This window comes from Varroa destructor, unplaced genomic scaffold, assembly GCF_002443255.2.
Source record: "Varroa destructor unplaced genomic scaffold, Vdes_3.0 BEIS01000007.1, whole genome shotgun sequence".
In the NCBI taxonomy this organism is placed as follows: domain Eukaryota; kingdom Metazoa; phylum Arthropoda; class Arachnida; order Mesostigmata; family Varroidae; genus Varroa; species Varroa destructor.
Window position 1 is genome coordinate 34,900,210 of NW_019211460.1, and position 17,628 is coordinate 34,917,837.

The following is a 17,628-nucleotide window of genomic DNA, read 5'->3' on the forward strand; positions in this document are numbered from 1 at the left end:
CGAATACCTTGTCTCTAGTTCTAAGCTCAATAAATATCTAAAAGGTACAGGGCCATCCTAATCATCATTCACCATCACAAATGATTGCTTGCAGATAACTTTATTGACACAATTGTCGAGAGAAACGTTTTAGATACGTTTAATTTCAATAAAGGATTTGTTGATTAAAGCATTCTAAATGTTGGCAATAAAACCTGGTCGAAAAGACAACTTGGTAACATCTAAGTTAATAGATTTTGTTCCCGTCATACCGCAGTGGTAGTCAGAGTCCAAAATCGTGCAAAGAAGATGCGGTTCGTTTCCAGGTAGGAGCTGACCGTCTGAACCATTATTTACCACCACAGTATTGGACGCCAAATTCGAATACATTATTTTCCCTAAGCTGATAGATCTGCGTTTGATTGACAAGGTGTGCCCAAGTATGAGGCCGTTAAAATCCTACTGCAAATATGACTATAGATCGCTTCGCTAGCCATAAGCAACAGATAGTAACGCATAGATCGAAAATGGTAATGGCTGTGACATATTTCGAGTTACTGAGAAATTTTCTTTGATATTGTTATAGATGTGATTTTAGAATTATAGAATAGTATACCGACGCTGAACTAAAAAAACTTGAAGGAACTATTAGTACGATAGGGCCAGAGTCCCCCAAAAACCTCGTATCCAATTGCAAACGACAGCAGGAAAGTGCTCTCATTTATTCCAATGAATCTGCTTCATTGCGCTTCAGTTAACGTTCACAATCATGTAGAGACGAGGCTATTAATTCGAAGTCGACTCACTGGGCATAGTGATTTGGAGCAAAGTGGTTGATGGGAGCCTGGCTAAAATTGGGGAGTTAGTTGAAGCGCGGGTAGGTGTGACGGGGACGTTAAAAAGAAGAGCCCACATAGCAGACTCTAAAACGAATTCTGAAGGAGCCTAGCGAGTTTCTTTTGAATAGGGGCTGGTTGCCAAGTCTCCTTATTAAATCGATGACCCATGCCGAACTGCCTTGCTTTGCCCTGTTGACCATTGTTCCTCGCTTTGCAGGTTCAAGTTTGCTGGGTCCACTGGCGTTTCTATAATGGAATTCGCCAATCACTGTTTGAGGTCGTGCGGGATTGAAGCTTTTTCACGATGAGTCGCGTTTCGTCTGGTCTAAGATCGAGAAGGGTCACTGCCTATTGTTGGCCTGGCCCATTGGAGGTTACCTAGACAGAGGGCAATAAACTACGTACACTTTGAGTTTCCTATAAGCTAGATGCTTCGACTCTCTTTTTCGAAACATAGGTATTCGTGCGACCAAAAGGACACAGAGGTACTAGCAAACGCATCAACCGCGCTGACGTCTGCCACTTGTCCGTACTCCATACGTCACTACTTATATCAGCACTCCAAATCCTATTTGAATTGTACCCTTTGTGCTTGAGTGATGACATGAGTAATGATTAGCAGATTATGGTCAGTGGTATAGGCAGAAATCACATATATTGATAATGTTTTTTCTTAACTATCGAAGTATTTCGAGTGATTTCAGAAAACGACAGAGACCTAACAGATTTGTGTATGAGACAAGCATAGCATATGCATACGCTCGTGTACATTGTAATAGTCGCTCATTCACATATTCACTGTGCTAGTACCGTCATTGATGCCACCCAGTTGCCAGCGGCGTTTAAGGTGGGCGCACGTATATTTGTAAAAAATCTTTATGGCGTTGTATTTACAAGGAAGACATAGACGTTACGAACTGCGAGCCTTATTAAGTGTCGGAAGTAAAAGTGCGGGACTATAGTTAAACGGGGTTCGACAACTACACAGGTCGGTGGGTACGTAGGTAGGTTGATCGTTAGGTAGGAAATGCCGCTTGCACCTACCTGCGGTAGGCGTGGATTGCTCTACAATCGACGCGGTATCACTGAGTGATTCGCTGACAGCAATCGGCGCGTGGAGATTCTCCCGTTCTGAGGACGGTACTGTAGACGATCGCCTAGAGTTTCCTTGTTGCCGTTGACCGTGCTGCTGGTCAAGATGGTGGTCCATACCACAAGCTTGAATGTCTTTGGAGGTGGACGCGTTTTCCTCGCCGGCCTCGTCGATGGGCTTGTCAGCCAGCGTATCGGCCATTCGTCGCTTGGAGGGTGAGTCACCCTCTTCCAGCCTTCTATGACTCAACCTCCAATGAGATTGTCCTTTCGTATAGAGCCATTCTATGCGTTCGATCAAAAGAATAAGCCAATAGTACTTGTAACACAATTATACAATGTCTCTGTAAGTCAAGCGTTATTCGCGCGTGGAAGTACTAATACTACATAAATGTATTGTCAGCATTAAACCGCGACCAAAAGCAGAATATGTCGCAGCAGACGATTTGAGTAAATTGTCTTCATATCAGTATACTCTGTCTGACCGGTTTATAACGCGCGCCTTAGTAGAAATGCGTGTACCAATGAGCAAAAATGTGGTGAAATTTCGGTTCTTGAAAAATCTATGAAATCAATTTCGGCTTATTGTCATCCTTGCGTATTGGAAACAGAATCAGACAGTTGATTCTACTGTGTTCTGCCACAGCGAAAAACAGTCTATAAATACCAAGTCCGCCATTAATAAGGCCAATAAAAATAAGACTTCCTCCTAACACAGCGTTGGCTTCACCTGTCAGAAGCATTTTATGCATGGGCTATTTTTTTTATAAATATTTTGGTCTCTATACGATTATATATATATATATAGCACCGTCAATAAGGTTGTATATCCTGCGTAAAGTGCAATTGTGACCGTACAGGTGCGAGACAAACTATGCATATCTTCCAGCGAAGTTCTCCTTCGGTTTTCGATTGTTCCAAGGTACTTGAAGAATGAGCCAATAATGAAGATTTGCACAATGGAACGATTTGCACAACGATTTGGAATGGCGCTACCCTTTTTCATTTATGCGCGATTTTAACAACTACGTCGAACTTTTTTATGCAACATAGCAAAAGTTAGATGAGCAATTGCCGTAACAGGCGAACTTTAAACTTTCAGCTCAGCTTTTAACGTATTCTTTATCGCGTGCTTTGCTAACATTATCTAATCATTTTATATGATTAGAACTTTTTCAAAAATGTTACCATTAACGGAGTTCTTATTTATCGGCATACAGCATATAAATAATTGTTGATTCATTGGACCATGCAGCATCACAGCTTAGCTAATGAAATGTCTGCGATGATTTTTTAGAAAACTGCAGGTCTGCTAAAGTTTGATGGGATTATAACGATGCACCAGCAAATGTATCCTGAAGTTAGGGTTTGTAAGTCTAACTACACAATCATTGGTGACGATTTGTATAAAGTATTTAAAGACTGAACTTTTGTATTGAATTGTAAAGCAAATATGTCGGTAGATGAGTCTAGAACGTAATATGCGATGGCCAATCAAGACCGGTTCAATGAACGTATGTCTATCACATTAAGAGCCAATGGCCACTTTATCTATCCTGAATACACTGTAGTATAGCTGGTTTACATTGTATCCAGCTTCTGTGCTACATAGATCCATCACTAAATGTTACTGAAAGAGCAGAAACAACATGGCGGCTCATGGCTCTATTTGTGACCAGATCGTTAACTCTAGTAAAGTCGTCATTATCTTGAGAACCGTTAGAGGTAGGAAAAAACAAAGGAGAGGCTGTATATATAAGGGCAGTATATCTAACGTCTGGCTATACAATAATGCTTCCGCTTCGAGATGCACAATAGCCCTATATCGCAATACCTACTTTACTTTTTGCAACAAACAGTGGCGGGCGCCACATGTCAGCGTTCCCCAACAATAATCTCAAGAAAAAAGGCGTGAAGGATATGTGTTGATCGTACCACTGAGTGAATTTCATTGTATGAGTGTAGGAAGTCCTAAATCGGAATATAACTAAATGACCTTTAGACTACGTTTCTCATAAAAGGTTACTCCATGTAATATTTGCCGCTATTTCGTATCGGACAAACAAATATTGGCGGTCATAGTTCCCTATTGACGTGTGACTAAGTGAATTGAAGACCAGCGATGAGAAGAAAAGACCGGAGAACTCTACGTAATTTTAAACCTATGTCGACCCTGAATGACTCACTTCGGCAAAAAGAAATACATTTTGTAGCCGAGAAAAATACGGCGCCATCAGTATGCGATCATTTTTAACATGTTAATAAGCACCAATGATATAGGTTGAATCTAGACGAAATGGGAAAAAATATGTTTCCGATGTTTATTATGGCAACATCATTGCCGCAAGCTTAGATACGGCGTGCTTATACCGACTGGTTGTTAGTTATGTGTATATATGGTATACGTTAGTAAATCCATACATATATATGTGGTCAATTAAAGAACATTTTCAAGACGGCGCTTTCTTCCTGAAGATTATTGCACAACTTTTCTATAGTTTGCCGCATACATTGCTGTCCATTAAGCTTATAGGGCACAAATTACACAATGTACACGTTTACTATCTCCTATTGTCTACGGTTTTCTTTTGTCCAAAACACTAAGAATTCGTTGATTAAAATTGATATATAAGTACATGTACGTAATAACAAAAAGCTAAGCTTTAGTTGTAACGCCATTGAAGGTACTGTTATATATGTTTATGTATAATTCGTGCTTTACGATTCAGCACTAATGAATAAAGTGTAGGTATTTTAGCTCTTAATACACTATGTATTACTGTTGTTGTTACTATTTATATAATTTATATGGGCATCTTTTTACCGGTGGATCCAGGTGTAGCGGCGGCAGTGTGCGTCGTTGTGATCTTGGAAGTGTTCGCGATGAGGTCGCTGGCGGAAACAGTCGAGCCCCGGTGCATATCGTGGCCCCCGGGGCCGGCCGCCATATTGCTGTCGCCCCCGCACTCGCTGTTCATGCTGGCCGAGCTCACTCGACGAGAGTAATCATAATCGACCACGAGCATGCTGGCTAATCTCATATGAATGTCGGGATCTCCGGAGCCAGGCATGACGCCGTGTGGCGGACCCTCGCCTAGCAGACCGGCGGCGTCGTCATTGTTCTGAAGTTCTGGTTGGTAGTGCACCTGCAGACGAGTCGATGCGAATGAACCAAGAAGGATGAATTGCCAATTTTTATCCCTGCAATAGCTGCTTCTAGGAAACCTAAAACAGTGCTAGCAGGCTGAGGGAGGAGCTTAGCTCTGTTCCGGTCCGTACCATTGCAGTTTGCTACGAGTTTCTCCGCACAGCGCTCGAGGCAAAGGCGCGACTGCAGTCGACGAAAGAGTAACGCTGATTGGAACAACACAGCGGCAGCAAACCTTGCTTTCTCAGGCCAAGTCTGCCTGGAGAGGGTATGCAATAGAACGGCAGGCATACTTTTACTGATTTTCCTCGCTCGAACTAGCGAGCTCGCTAGTTTGCCTAACCGCTTTTCTCATCCTACATTCTTCCGCTTAGGTTGGAGTGAACTGGTGTTTAGTGAGTTAATTAAAGAAGCTAGTATAACATACGCACATACAGCCGTACAAAACAATGCTGCGTTACGTGCACATCGATGAAAGGCTCACAGGTTCGCAGGCAGGTAGAGACACCTACATACAGTCAGCAGCAAATGCAGGAAATCGACATGCACGCGGAGGAAAGCTAAACAGAATTAGCCTTAAACTCTTCCTTCATAAATACCACTTTCTTGTTCTGCTGCCCGGTCCTTTTAAGTCGTTTGCTTGACTGTAAATAGATGACCATTCATCGCTGACTTGGAGAGAATCAAAGGTAGCACTGAAGACTGTCGAGCTTTTATTGCTCAGTCGAATGGACCGGAGGCTGCTACGAACATCCAATAATAGTAGTTTTCAAAATAAAAATGAATAGCTTCTTTATTTTTACCTTTTTAAGTGCCTCGAGCACTTTAACGCCGTCGGTAAAGACTCGGTATGTGAGCAAGAACGTATTGAGGAAGTCAATCGATAGGAAACGTAGGTCGGTGAGTCTCTCAAACAGCCGTTCTGGACTGGCGTATCTGATCTGAGGGAGCTTGCAGGAGTTGAGGGTTCGACTGAAGCGGATGTCTACATCGTCCTTGAACAGGCGGGAATCGTTCCTTATCGAGTGAGGCATCGTGATCGAGGACGCGTCGCTCAGGGTTCCGTGGAACAGATCGTTAAAGTGCACATTGTCAATGCACTGAAATAATAAGCAAAAAAAAAAAAAACAAACGACATCCATAACAAATCCATCACAAATAGAAAGAAGATGCAACGACAATAACGATAATAATAACGATAATAGTAGTAACAACAACAGGAGTTGTAAGTAACGATTAAGTTGACTAGGTCAGCGAAAATATGATTTATGTCGCCAGTAAGACTAGCTAATAGGTAGACCGTTCTCTTTCCTCCTGTAAAACCCTTCATTCGTAGCGTGCATAACCGGTAGTTTGCCTTTTTTGTATTCTTGTTATCAGTCGATGCTTACTCGATTTCCATCCATACATCCATTTGCCGTAAGATTGCTATTCAGGTTGCTAGATTATCAGAAGTGCAGCGTCTACCAGAATGACGGAGGTCAGCAAGTAACGTCACTTAGGATATGCAACCGGTCCCCGTGTTAAGTAATGTATTTGCTTTTTAATCTTAGAGCCACGTTGTAATCTAGGTTCGAACCCAGGCATAGGCGTACAGGCGCGATGAATGGCCGCCAGTCAGCCGTCTGCCTGCCTGATGGAATTGTGTCTAAGGGCGATACAGGATGTAAAAAACTGAAATATAGAGGACACCCAACCCAGTAATCCGAGCTATCCAGAATGGCGGTAGGAACTGGTGGGTGTACCCGATCCGGGTAGATGTCATGGTTTGGTGACGATGAACCCGACATCAATCGTTTAAACAGAGCCTAATGATGCAACATCGTATAAGGTTGTTTTAATCCAGCCGGCTGGTATATCCGTTCGAAGTGGTCTGAGGCACGACAGGCTCCAAAGAGCACAAAAACATCTGGCAGGCTAAACTAGAGCTTACGCGATAATACTAGTATTTCGACAAATGAGAAACCGAGAAATACCGAGGAGTCGACCTGTGCCGCAAGCAACTTAACAGCTGGGGGTAAATAATAATATCATATATTCAGAAGATGTAGGTTACCCTGACCTTAATACAGGGGGACAACTAGCAGTGGAGGCTCGTCTGTCCTGCCACCACCGCAAAGTTAACTGCATTGAGCAATAGCCATGGCAGTCGGCGTAGCCATTGTCCAAATTAAGCCAGCTTGCTACCAAATCCTCCTCATATTTTCACCTCATAGGTCAACCATTTCGTTTGTTTTCCTATTGACAGCATCGCTATTCCCATAGATCTGAGTACACTATGAACACTCCCCTGAAAGTTTGCCGCTCGGCTACATATGACATTGTACAAAATCGTGTGTCGATGTTTTAGGAGAGATCAATTTTTACAGTTCAAGACGTCTCGACAAGAGGGTTTGAACGAATGTTCTATTACCTTTGAACAGAGGCTATCCAAAGTGTGTACGCCCCCCCCCAAAACGCATATCGATAATGAATAAATGTTAATGTTAGTAAGCTCAAGGAATAATTCGTATCAATATAGATACGGTAAGTCTCGGAGATTTATCTAGTTGACTCGGTCCCGTGTAAAGGTTTATGTATACTTCTTTTTTTTTTAAGGAAAGCTCTATAGATGCATAATGAATGCTAATACTGGCCTTATTTTGCCGAGCTTTAAATTAATCCTTGCCATTATATAGTATATATAAATAACTGTTTATTTGCGTAGGCTCTATATAGTGTGTCAACGGTGGGAGTTGGAGCGGCGACCTCTGGGCTTTCTAAATGGAAGACTTGGCCGTCGAAGTTAATCACAATAATACTGCTTAAATATATTTTCTTACAAAAAAAACGAAGACGACCCAGTCGATCGACAAGAAAATTGATTATGGATATATGCATGCTTATTGCCCCCTTCAGTACTTTGTGACAGAATACCTAGATAAGCTGTAGCTCTACGGTCATATGAGTTGAAAATATTCAAACTCTAATAAAACAGGACCATTTTGTCAATAGTTTAATATATCATATATGTATAACCGTCTCGAAGACAGAAAAAATTAACTAACGCGAACGTAAACAGAAGTCTGTTTAATAAAGGATTCCTTGAAAAGCCTTCATATGACTCCCAGGAATTTCTACCATTATTTTAGATGTAATAGATAAATGTAGATGTTTTTTTAGATTAGCATAAATTTTTAACGAAATTCATATGTATTATATTTTTTTTTGACATTTTTTCGAAAAATGAGCATTTGGCTCCACTATCGTATCATTTTGAATTATTTAACTATTTAGCCAATGACATCCCAATCCTTACAATTGTGGGTTACATTCAAACGATGCTGTAGCGTGGCTCACTTCGTTCGACGCAAGTCATTAGAACCCCACCGATAAAAAGATATAGAGAGAACGTTTAAAGTAGAAACATATTACTGCCGCCAACAGGAGCAATCTCAACTTTTTCTAAGACATAATACTTGAGAAGATAAATGTTGGCGAGTTGTGACGGCGCAACATTTTTCAGCGTCAATGATGAACGAACGTGAGACATCTACGATGTTCATGCGTCATCGTGCAGTCTGATTATCATAATTATATTTAAAAGAATAAAATGAACGTCGGCAACATCGTGTTCAAAATCGAGTGAAGCAGTAATGCTAATGAAAGGGGAAGGAAATGAGAGGAGGCAGCAGGAGTTCGACGAAGAGAAACTACGAAAAGTGCCTATGAGTTAGACGTCTCTTGCCGCAGGCCGAACAAACTTCGGGGGACGCGGAACGGTCGACGGGGTTTGGGGCAGGCCACGAACCGTCAATGTGCTCCGGGCTTTAGTGAACCTTCTGCGACTAGGCTGTAAGTAGATCGGGGCAGGTGGGGAGCAGCTGGGAACTGGTGGGTAAGAGGAAAACAGAGAACGAAGAACTTTTTGTGCTGCTTTTGTGAAAGACGATCGCTCTGCTATGTTGCTGCCATTGCTTGCATCGTTTCTGCTCCTGCTGGCATGCCTGAGCTTGCGGATAAGCCCGTTCGCCGGCATGGACGGATGCGAAATTCGAGCCATGATTGCGACTCACTAACTGCGGTGCTGTCGCTGCTCGTGCAGCTTAGAGGATTGCTTCGACTGCGTTGACTGCCGGCTGAGTAGTCTGCGGCCGCAAGTTCACCGCCCGCCGCTATTAGCGTGACCAGGCAAACCGGGGTTCCGAGCTTTTTGCCGATCCTACTTCGTACGTCGGACTCACTGAACGACCGTCGGCCAACGAAACAGTGACAACGTCAAAATCATCACGAGCTTTCAAATTTAACGGAACCAGAAGGTCGACAGAGTAGACGACGTGAAGCGATTCGAGAGCAAGCACCACAGCGGCAACAGGGGCAAGACGACTTTTGCGGTGGAGGTTCGATCGTCTGTTTGAAGTATTAGAAAAAAAAGCCGACTTGCCTATCGTTTGATCGACAATCGTTAACGTCGTCAGAAGTCTTCTGCGGCCAGTTGGAAATGAGAGGAAATCAAAAAGTGAATACTCTAATGAAGAACACCCATACGTCCCCAGGCATTACCGTACAGTTTGTACAAGAAATATACGCACAGATCATCTAACCAGCACAAAAGTGGTCTCACCAACTTCGGATAGAGTATGGAAATCTGCTTTGGAAAGTATAGAGCGTCAAATGCAAAGCTCCTAAATACACTCTAGATATGAAAGAACATCGAACCCGTTACGTCTCGCAATGACACATGTAGACCAGGGGCCACATATGTTCTTCTAAGTTTCTTAGAAGAATTATTATATTGGAACAAAAGCCATGGTGGGTTTGAGCTAAACAAAAAAATTCGCTAGCATTTCGCTCAAACTCGAACAGCAGGTTACTTTTTCATGTATACGCCATCGTTTCCCGTAACCTGCCCCATCTCTCAATCAATTTGCCCACTCCGCTCGTCAGAGAGGTTTTCAGGTTTGATACTGAAGAACTTGTCCAACCAATATGTGGTACACTCGTAGTTGTCAAGTGTACCGTTACGGCTTACATTTGTCGCTGACCGGAAAGGACGCGAGTGCTTTTCACGGTCAAGCCCATTGACCAAAAATCATCTGTGCCGTTTCTCCCATCGTCACCGCAGTACACTTGCACATACTGTTGCCTCGCTTTAGATGCTAGGAGAGGATTAAGTGTATACGCAAATAGTTATCCACGTGTCTTCCATTCAGGCTTGACAAAAACGTTAAGGAGCTTTATTACACTGCGAAGGATGAGATGCGATTTTACCGTATCAGCATATTGGACGACGTTTGTGTCAAGATGCTTCAATCAAATCAAGACTTTCTCATTGAGGAGTACACAGCTTCATTCTGCGTCGCCTTCTCCTGCTGACACCATATAATTTACACAGGATCAAACAGGCCAAAGACGTTGCCGGCGAACACTATTTGATGATGAAATGTCGTAATATAGTATCATTAGAAAGTTCGTTCGACATGCAAAGTTGTTATAGATCTATGTATTTCACGTGTTCGAATCTACCTGATAATAACGAATAAAAGAATTTAATTTAACTACCTAATAATGAGGTATGGTCAAAGATGATCTACAAGTTTCCGCCTAGTTTTAAACTGATCCTGCCAGGACAAGTGTACCCACCTGGGAGATATCTGAGGTCCAGGCAGCCTTCTCCTGCATGGTCGGTGCTACCAAATGGATCGTAATTGGAGGGCCTGTTTTGAAATCGACGATTATTTTGAAGTCTAAACCTCCGTAGTCTTTCTCCTGGCCGTTAGAAGATGCCTGGTTGTTCTGGTTTAAATTTAGTTGACTATCACAATTGCTCATCGATGAGCAGATGGACCCTGTGTATGAAATGGATACCAGGAGTAACAAAAGAAGGGAATAATAACTTAGGTTAGTGGCTAATTTTCCCTGCTAGCTGATTGAAGAAACAATAACCGAAAAAAAAATTTTTCGCTCCCCAGCAGCAGTAAAGAAATGCTGGGTCTTCCTCATATCTGAAGTAGGGCCAAAAACAGTCCACAGTCTAGATTCGGAAGTTTCAAACAATTTATCGAACTGGTTATTGCGTTTTATCGGTGCTATTAACTTGGTGCACAACAACAGAAAGATGGTTCTGATCATTCCTATTACGAATTCTGGTACGTTTTGATAAATAGCATTATGTGCATATATAAAAGTATAATTGGCTTTTTTTTTCAATTTTCCCTCCTGTGTTAATCCAAGCACACACATACATACATAGATGTGCCAAATAGCTGTTGACTCGATCAGCGCATCATTACAAAATGCGCTATAGCATGAATATATAATGCTAATGTACATGAAATATATATGGCCTAACTGGCTTTCTCTGATGCTTCTAGTTTTGCATGTCCTCTATAGAAGCAGAGCTTACGTACCGCTCATGTATAGCAATCCTCTAATTGATTACGAGATGTTACAATTTGAATAGAACCAGATCAAGATATTTTTATGTAAACTGTTTAGTAGACTGATAAACTGAGGAAAAACTGATTAGTAGAAAAGATGCTGTCGGTGTTCAGAGGAACTTTCTGCTTCTAGGTCTTTAACTTTGAAATTACGTCAAGAATTTCAGTGGCCTGTATCCACCAGGATTCTTTCCCGTTCGTTAATAGCGAATAGCCCCTGCTACCGCCTGTGTGACAATCGCGTTCACTGGGAAGGGGAAGGTGGGGGAAATTAAGGAGAATCGGGACACGAGTTAGGCCAGCACAGGCGCCAGAGGCAGATAATTCGTTCCATCACGAATCAATTTCAGGGAATTTTATTGCACATGCGGCGGTTTAGCTTTCCCTGCAGGATCTACTGCCTCAGGATTTTTTGCGATTTTCAGGACAGTACCAGTAGCGGTTGAAGGAAGCGTGGGACCCACAGGCCGAAAAAAGTCTAGCCCAGGACCAACTCCGCCGAAAAAGAGAACAAGAAAATAGGAAAATCGCTGCTTTTTTATGTCGAGGGAACCATTAAGGAAATATTCGACCAGTGCTGACGATTCAACAGACATGCAATTTGGAGTTTCTATGTCCACCTCACTGATAGTCACCTGTTTGCTTCACTACTGAAGTTGTGCCCTCCAATGAAATAGCTTTAGGTAATCTGCGTAGATATATTGAGGGTTCGTGAGTATATACGGCTCACATTATGAGAACAAGGTGTGGTATTTTTGATACGTAGGTTGATGAGTGATCATTCGGCAACTACATGCAGAGTGTTTTTATCCTTATAAAATAATTTAAAGAACTTTAAAAATTGGTAAAAGGAAAATGACAATTTATCTAATGAGATCATAACTCTCCGAGACATCGCTTTGTCGCTGAAAGCGCAACTGTGTGTAAATGTAAAATCACAAGTATCATTCCTTGTAAAAGTTATTGTTTCGACTAAAAAAGTTAGTGAAGGTATTTTTAGGAAGGTTCCTGCTCTGTGTTTGATGATCAGGTCAATTAAGTTAGCTGAAATCAACTAGTGATACTAGCGCAAGTGAGAACGACTTTGGATTTACCTTGCTTAGAATTTTCATCCTTCTAGCTATTTGAAAACCATTAGCCGTGACACATTCTAATAGTTCCTATGATATAATAATTTGAAATAATTCTTGGTATAGTTTATGGCAGTAATCAAATATTTTGTCAGCTGATCAAATTGACAATATTGAAATTAGAACTACAAAAATCCTACAAATGGTAATCAAAAATATTTAACGAAAACAAGGACCTTGCAGATTGCACTACGAAGTTTTAACGAAAGTATTAGCCAGAACTTCTTTTATTAGTTCTGTCTCTCTCTCTCTCTCTCTCTCTCTCTCTCTCTCTCTCTATATATATATATATATATATATATGTTGTATAATGTCTATTAAACTACGAAGTGATCAACGACGCGGTCAAAGCTAATCTAGAGGGTATAACATCAGTACCACTGATTCTACTGTACGGCAAAAACTTCTTCTGGTTTCATGGAGATTGACGTAATATTAACTAGGTTAACGGTGTGTCAATGAGAGATGCTCTCCTATAGCAACTACCTTATTTTGATATGGTCTTACAGATGGACACGTACTTAAAAATTGATATGCCAAGTACGAAAACTTAGCGAAAATAGGTCCAAGTGTGACAAGGCTCGTTTTATTGTAAAAAAAAAAAACTCGACTAAGTGATTCTTGTCAGAAACAGTTCTTGCGGCCTCAAGTAAGTTAGAGCCAGGTAAGTCCTGTGGGCATTGTGATCAACACCGTGGTTTTTCGATATCGTGCCGAAGCACCACTCAATTTCACGAGTAAGAATCCAGCTGAATTAGTTATATGACTAAAAAATAACAAGAATTGCTAATCTCTAAATGTTTCAGTAGAAAGACATAATAAGCACTGAACTAGCACTATCAGACCTTACTTGAGGTTATTGGATGAAAAGAAATCTCATTATGGTCAAAGCGCTGTGACAATTTATTTCAGAGATCGAGGGACTTCGTGTCAGATACAAGGCGTACTTCAAGATAAACCTAGTTGTTCATGATTGAAACGAAAAAGTTGGGCTTTCTTCAGTGCTACACTCTGCCACTTAGAGAAAAGCACAAATCAATTGACCAAATTAATTTACAATAACGAAAATACAAAGAATAAACGAAATGTCGAAGACGATTCGTTGCCGGTGGCCGACTCTACTCTTGTCTATGGAACTACAAAATTATCGTCTTACATTAAGTTAATGTGCAAGATCAGGTATGGCGTTTCGATCAGGCTATGGTATAAATAGATGCTTGATTTTAGAAAATATTTATCTTCTTTTAGAGCTGTCACTTACCTTCTCCATCGTCAATCATAAACTGAAACTGCTCATTCGGATCCTCGATGAGCGTCGCGTCTGCCAAGGGTATTTTGCCTATGCCTGGAACGATAAGTTTTTTTAGGGAAGTAATGAAGATTAGTGAAGTGCTTGGATGTTATTGAATCTTTTATTATTTAACTAGACAATGCAACTTTCGCACATACGATCTCTAATATATTTTAGAATTTCCGATTGGTCCGTTTTGCTATGAACAGCGTAGTGTTTAGGTTTGCTTTGGGCGTACCGCTCCTTCATTGAGTTGCGCTTCAATAGAGTGCTAAACTGTACGAAGCTCACTCACCAAAATTGTACAAATATCATTATAATATTATATAATAATTCTCTGCTCGACGAAAAAGTTACCTATTATTTGCTCCTTTGTAAACCAATCAATTCTAATTTTCTAAAATGTCAATAGAGAATACACGACATAGTGTTATATATGTAATTTTATTACTCTTGACGTACATTAATATTATTCTTTCACGTTAGACTATTAATAGCAGTTTCGATCTTGAGGAGCTCAGTCCACCGAACCGCGTGTTCTAAGTGGATTAATAACGATCCTGCCAAAAAAGCATCGAAAAAACACATCAGGATAACATTTGACCGTCTCACGTGGGGTAACCTTGGAAGCCGTTTCGATACAAACCTTTGGTAAGATTCGCAAGTGTGGTACAACCACATGGGGTCTAAAGTATCTGCAAGCGCATCGGTTTCATGCTTTGAAAATTGCTATTATTTAGATCTAGGCAAATTTCAACAGTTTCTGCCTAGGTGAAGAAAAGGAGTACATGTCGGCAACGTGAAGTTAACGAAGTAGATAGACAGACGCCTAGACGATTACTGAAAAAATTACCCTATAACAAAGGTGCTTCGTTATTTTCTTCATGTAGATCTGCAAATGAATGCATGTTTATTAAAAAAAAAAAAAGAAAAAAAGTAGTATCAGATGCGCCGACTTTTAACATCGCGTCAAGCACGGAGAAGTGCGCACCGATACGCAAAAGTCCTCCTTTGACAAGGAGCAGATGTATAGAATGTATTCCATACCGTAAAGTGTTGGCAGAACGATTAGGAGTAATGCTGTATAATTCCTGTGGTTTTACTAGATGTATTTGTTCGGGTAAATGGCTCAAGTACTGTGTGACGAATAGCCGATTTCAGCTTCTTATTGTTTTCCCTGTCCGACCTATCGGGTTTATTGATCCTAAAAACTTCGCTCAATCGTGGTCTACTCGTTGATTGATCATTAGAAACCAGGTAGAGCGTCTCAGATGACCATATCACATCATGTGGGTTAAGCGCATCGTATGTTAACGACGCTGCAACGTTCTGTATAATAAGTACATCGGAAACTTCTCTTATGCAAAAGTGGCTTAATAGAATCTACCGCCAGAAGCAATATACTACGAACGGTGCGTAGATTCCGTTCCAACTGAGTCTTTTCTAAAAAAAAGGGGCAGCATATTACACGCTGACAAAGAGTTTGGCTGCGAGCAATACGTATGTCTGGAATTGGCTTTTCCTCTGTCAAAATAGTTAGGACAGCAGCAAGAATCTGTAACACTTATCCTGTCAAAACAGTTAGGACAGCAGCAAGAATCTGTGACACTTATCCATGGGCTTGTTTCAATGTCACTACTTCATCATGAATGTACGATTTCTTTAAAAAAAAAAAAGCGGGACTCCATTACTTACCTATAATTAAAACCGACAACTCTATCAGCTTCGTTCACTTTCTTAATGTGTCATAGGAATATATGTTAACCCTACGGCGCGCTTGTCCAACTAGCGACTGGAGACGTATTCAAGATTATTGAGAAAAAACGAGCTAGATTAGGCTGATGCTGGCGAACGTACTCCAGATGCAGTTTCGGATGTATCTCTATGTGCGCAAGATATTAATAGTATCCAGGGATATTAGGGCGCATAGGAAAAGAAGGAACTACAGGATCTGGCAACGAAAAGACGAGCAGCAATAGATACGGGACGCACCAAACAGTAACGGCAACGTCAACAGCAGCCCTAGCGGGCCGAATGATAGAGTAATATTTGGAAATTGCGTTTCGGTCGCCTTCTTGGCTAACCTTCTCTCTGGTCCATTAAAAAGGCATTTACAGGCTTCTTGCGCACAAGTTCACGTGGACGGCAAAGTATTCGGAAGTCGACTATCGTAGTGAAGGGGAAGCGAGAAGGCAGAACTGAGGCAAAGCTTTGCGGCTCCGGGAAAAACTGACGCATATATAGTGGCATCAGATGCCTTCGATGCGGCGCTGAGTACAGCCCGGAAACGATGTTTGTCAAAAGAATGCAGGAACGGGCAGGAGGCATTCGCCCGTGGACTCCTAATGGGTCAGTATTATAAACTGGGAAAACTTGAAAAGAGAAGCGGGAACGATTTGGAGCGAAGGCTAGAATAAGTTGTTCGGTTGAGCGGTTACACACTATTACTTCACTACAGCAGGTAGAACCCGGGCTTTTTTGAGTGCTTAGAGAAATCAGTGAGTGGCACTATGCAGGGCTGAAAAGTATGCGGGTACTTGTGTAAATACCACCATACAAAAGCGGCCTGTGTTAATCGTTTGGCGTTCATGTCATTTGCTTCGTTCCTTTCCTGCGTGGCGTTGCGCTGCAGTATCACAGCGCCAAGTGTCTTTTTGGATGACCTGCGTATCGGTGGTCATGTAGAGCTGACCTTTGCTTTTCCCATCAACAAATGCCCTACGATACGCCCTCCTGTCCCAGTGGATGAACCTGCCCTACAAGTAGCTCATGTAGGAGAGCTGCCTGATGCTGAATCCAATATGTAACGTTCAGCGCTAAGATGCAGCACAAAGTTAGAGGGCAGAGTTAGAAACGAGAACGTCGCTCGTCTTTCAGCATATAAATGATATGACTTCTTTTTAGAACGGTGCTGGTCAGCGTAAGGGCAAACGGAAGAGTTAGGGCCGAACCATTCGAACTCAATGTGGAATTACTTTTGTAATGGACAAATGGCTTCCCTTCTTAGTACCCCTCTAACATTAGGAAAATGGTGAGTTCAAGAATGCAGCGCGTAAAAGGGAAATCCACATACGCTCTAGTTGTAATTAGCGAGTTTAATAACTACGTATTATTTATCCGCTAAATGTTTTAGGCGGCGGAACCATTAAACACGGATAGAGCACGGACTTGGATCGGGCTCCGATACCGGCGTTAAACAGACCTGTCAGATTTAGATTCATATCTAGGAAAGGAACGTTACGGGATTATCGTTAAAGAATTTAAACATTGGACTACACATATATATATATATATTCAACAATCCAAGGAGAGGTCGCTGATAGCCGCCGTGAGAGTACGTTTGCAGATCTATTTTGCTATCTATTTAATGACTGAAAGCGGCACGGGTTAAAGCAAACAAAAAAATTAAGGAACACGAATTTCGGCATTGAATATACTTAGTTAACCATGGATCTCTTAATAATAAGTATCGTTAGAAATGCAATAAATAATGGGTATGACAAACAGTGGCCATAGCAGCTGCACGACAGGAGAATGAGGTATGAGAACGCGGATGAGCTGATTTGTAGAACGGTATAAATATACAGTTAGCGTTACTTTTACCCTCAACGAATGATGGTCACTTAAGTACTTTCGGCTTTAATTAGTGTTGTGTTTGTGCCAACTGTCAGGACAAATTGCGCACTTGAGCGAACTCCGTGACCGTTTTTCACGTCTGTGAAAACCCTAT

General features: G+C 41.5%; 1 protein-coding gene across 2 annotated transcripts in view; it reads right to left on the reverse strand.

Annotated features, from left to right (window-relative positions):
• LOC111254976 (ras-specific guanine nucleotide-releasing factor 2-like) overlaps nucleotides 1–17,628 on the reverse strand; it is a 181,156-nt gene that overhangs the window by 26,238 nt on the left and 137,290 nt on the right. For both annotated transcript variants that reach the window (XM_022816496.2, XM_086976020.1), the window contains exons 11-15: nucleotides 13,869–13,952; nucleotides 10,681–10,886; nucleotides 5,862–6,158; nucleotides 4,735–5,056; nucleotides 1,863–2,195 (exon numbers count right to left, since the gene is read on the reverse strand). In XM_022816496.2, the coding sequence (XP_022672231.1) occupies nucleotides 1,863–2,195; nucleotides 4,735–5,056; nucleotides 5,862–6,158; nucleotides 10,681–10,886; nucleotides 13,869–13,952 (1,242 nt within the window). The remainder of the gene's footprint in view (nucleotides 1–1,862; nucleotides 2,196–4,734; nucleotides 5,057–5,861; nucleotides 6,159–10,680; nucleotides 10,887–13,868; nucleotides 13,953–17,628) is intronic.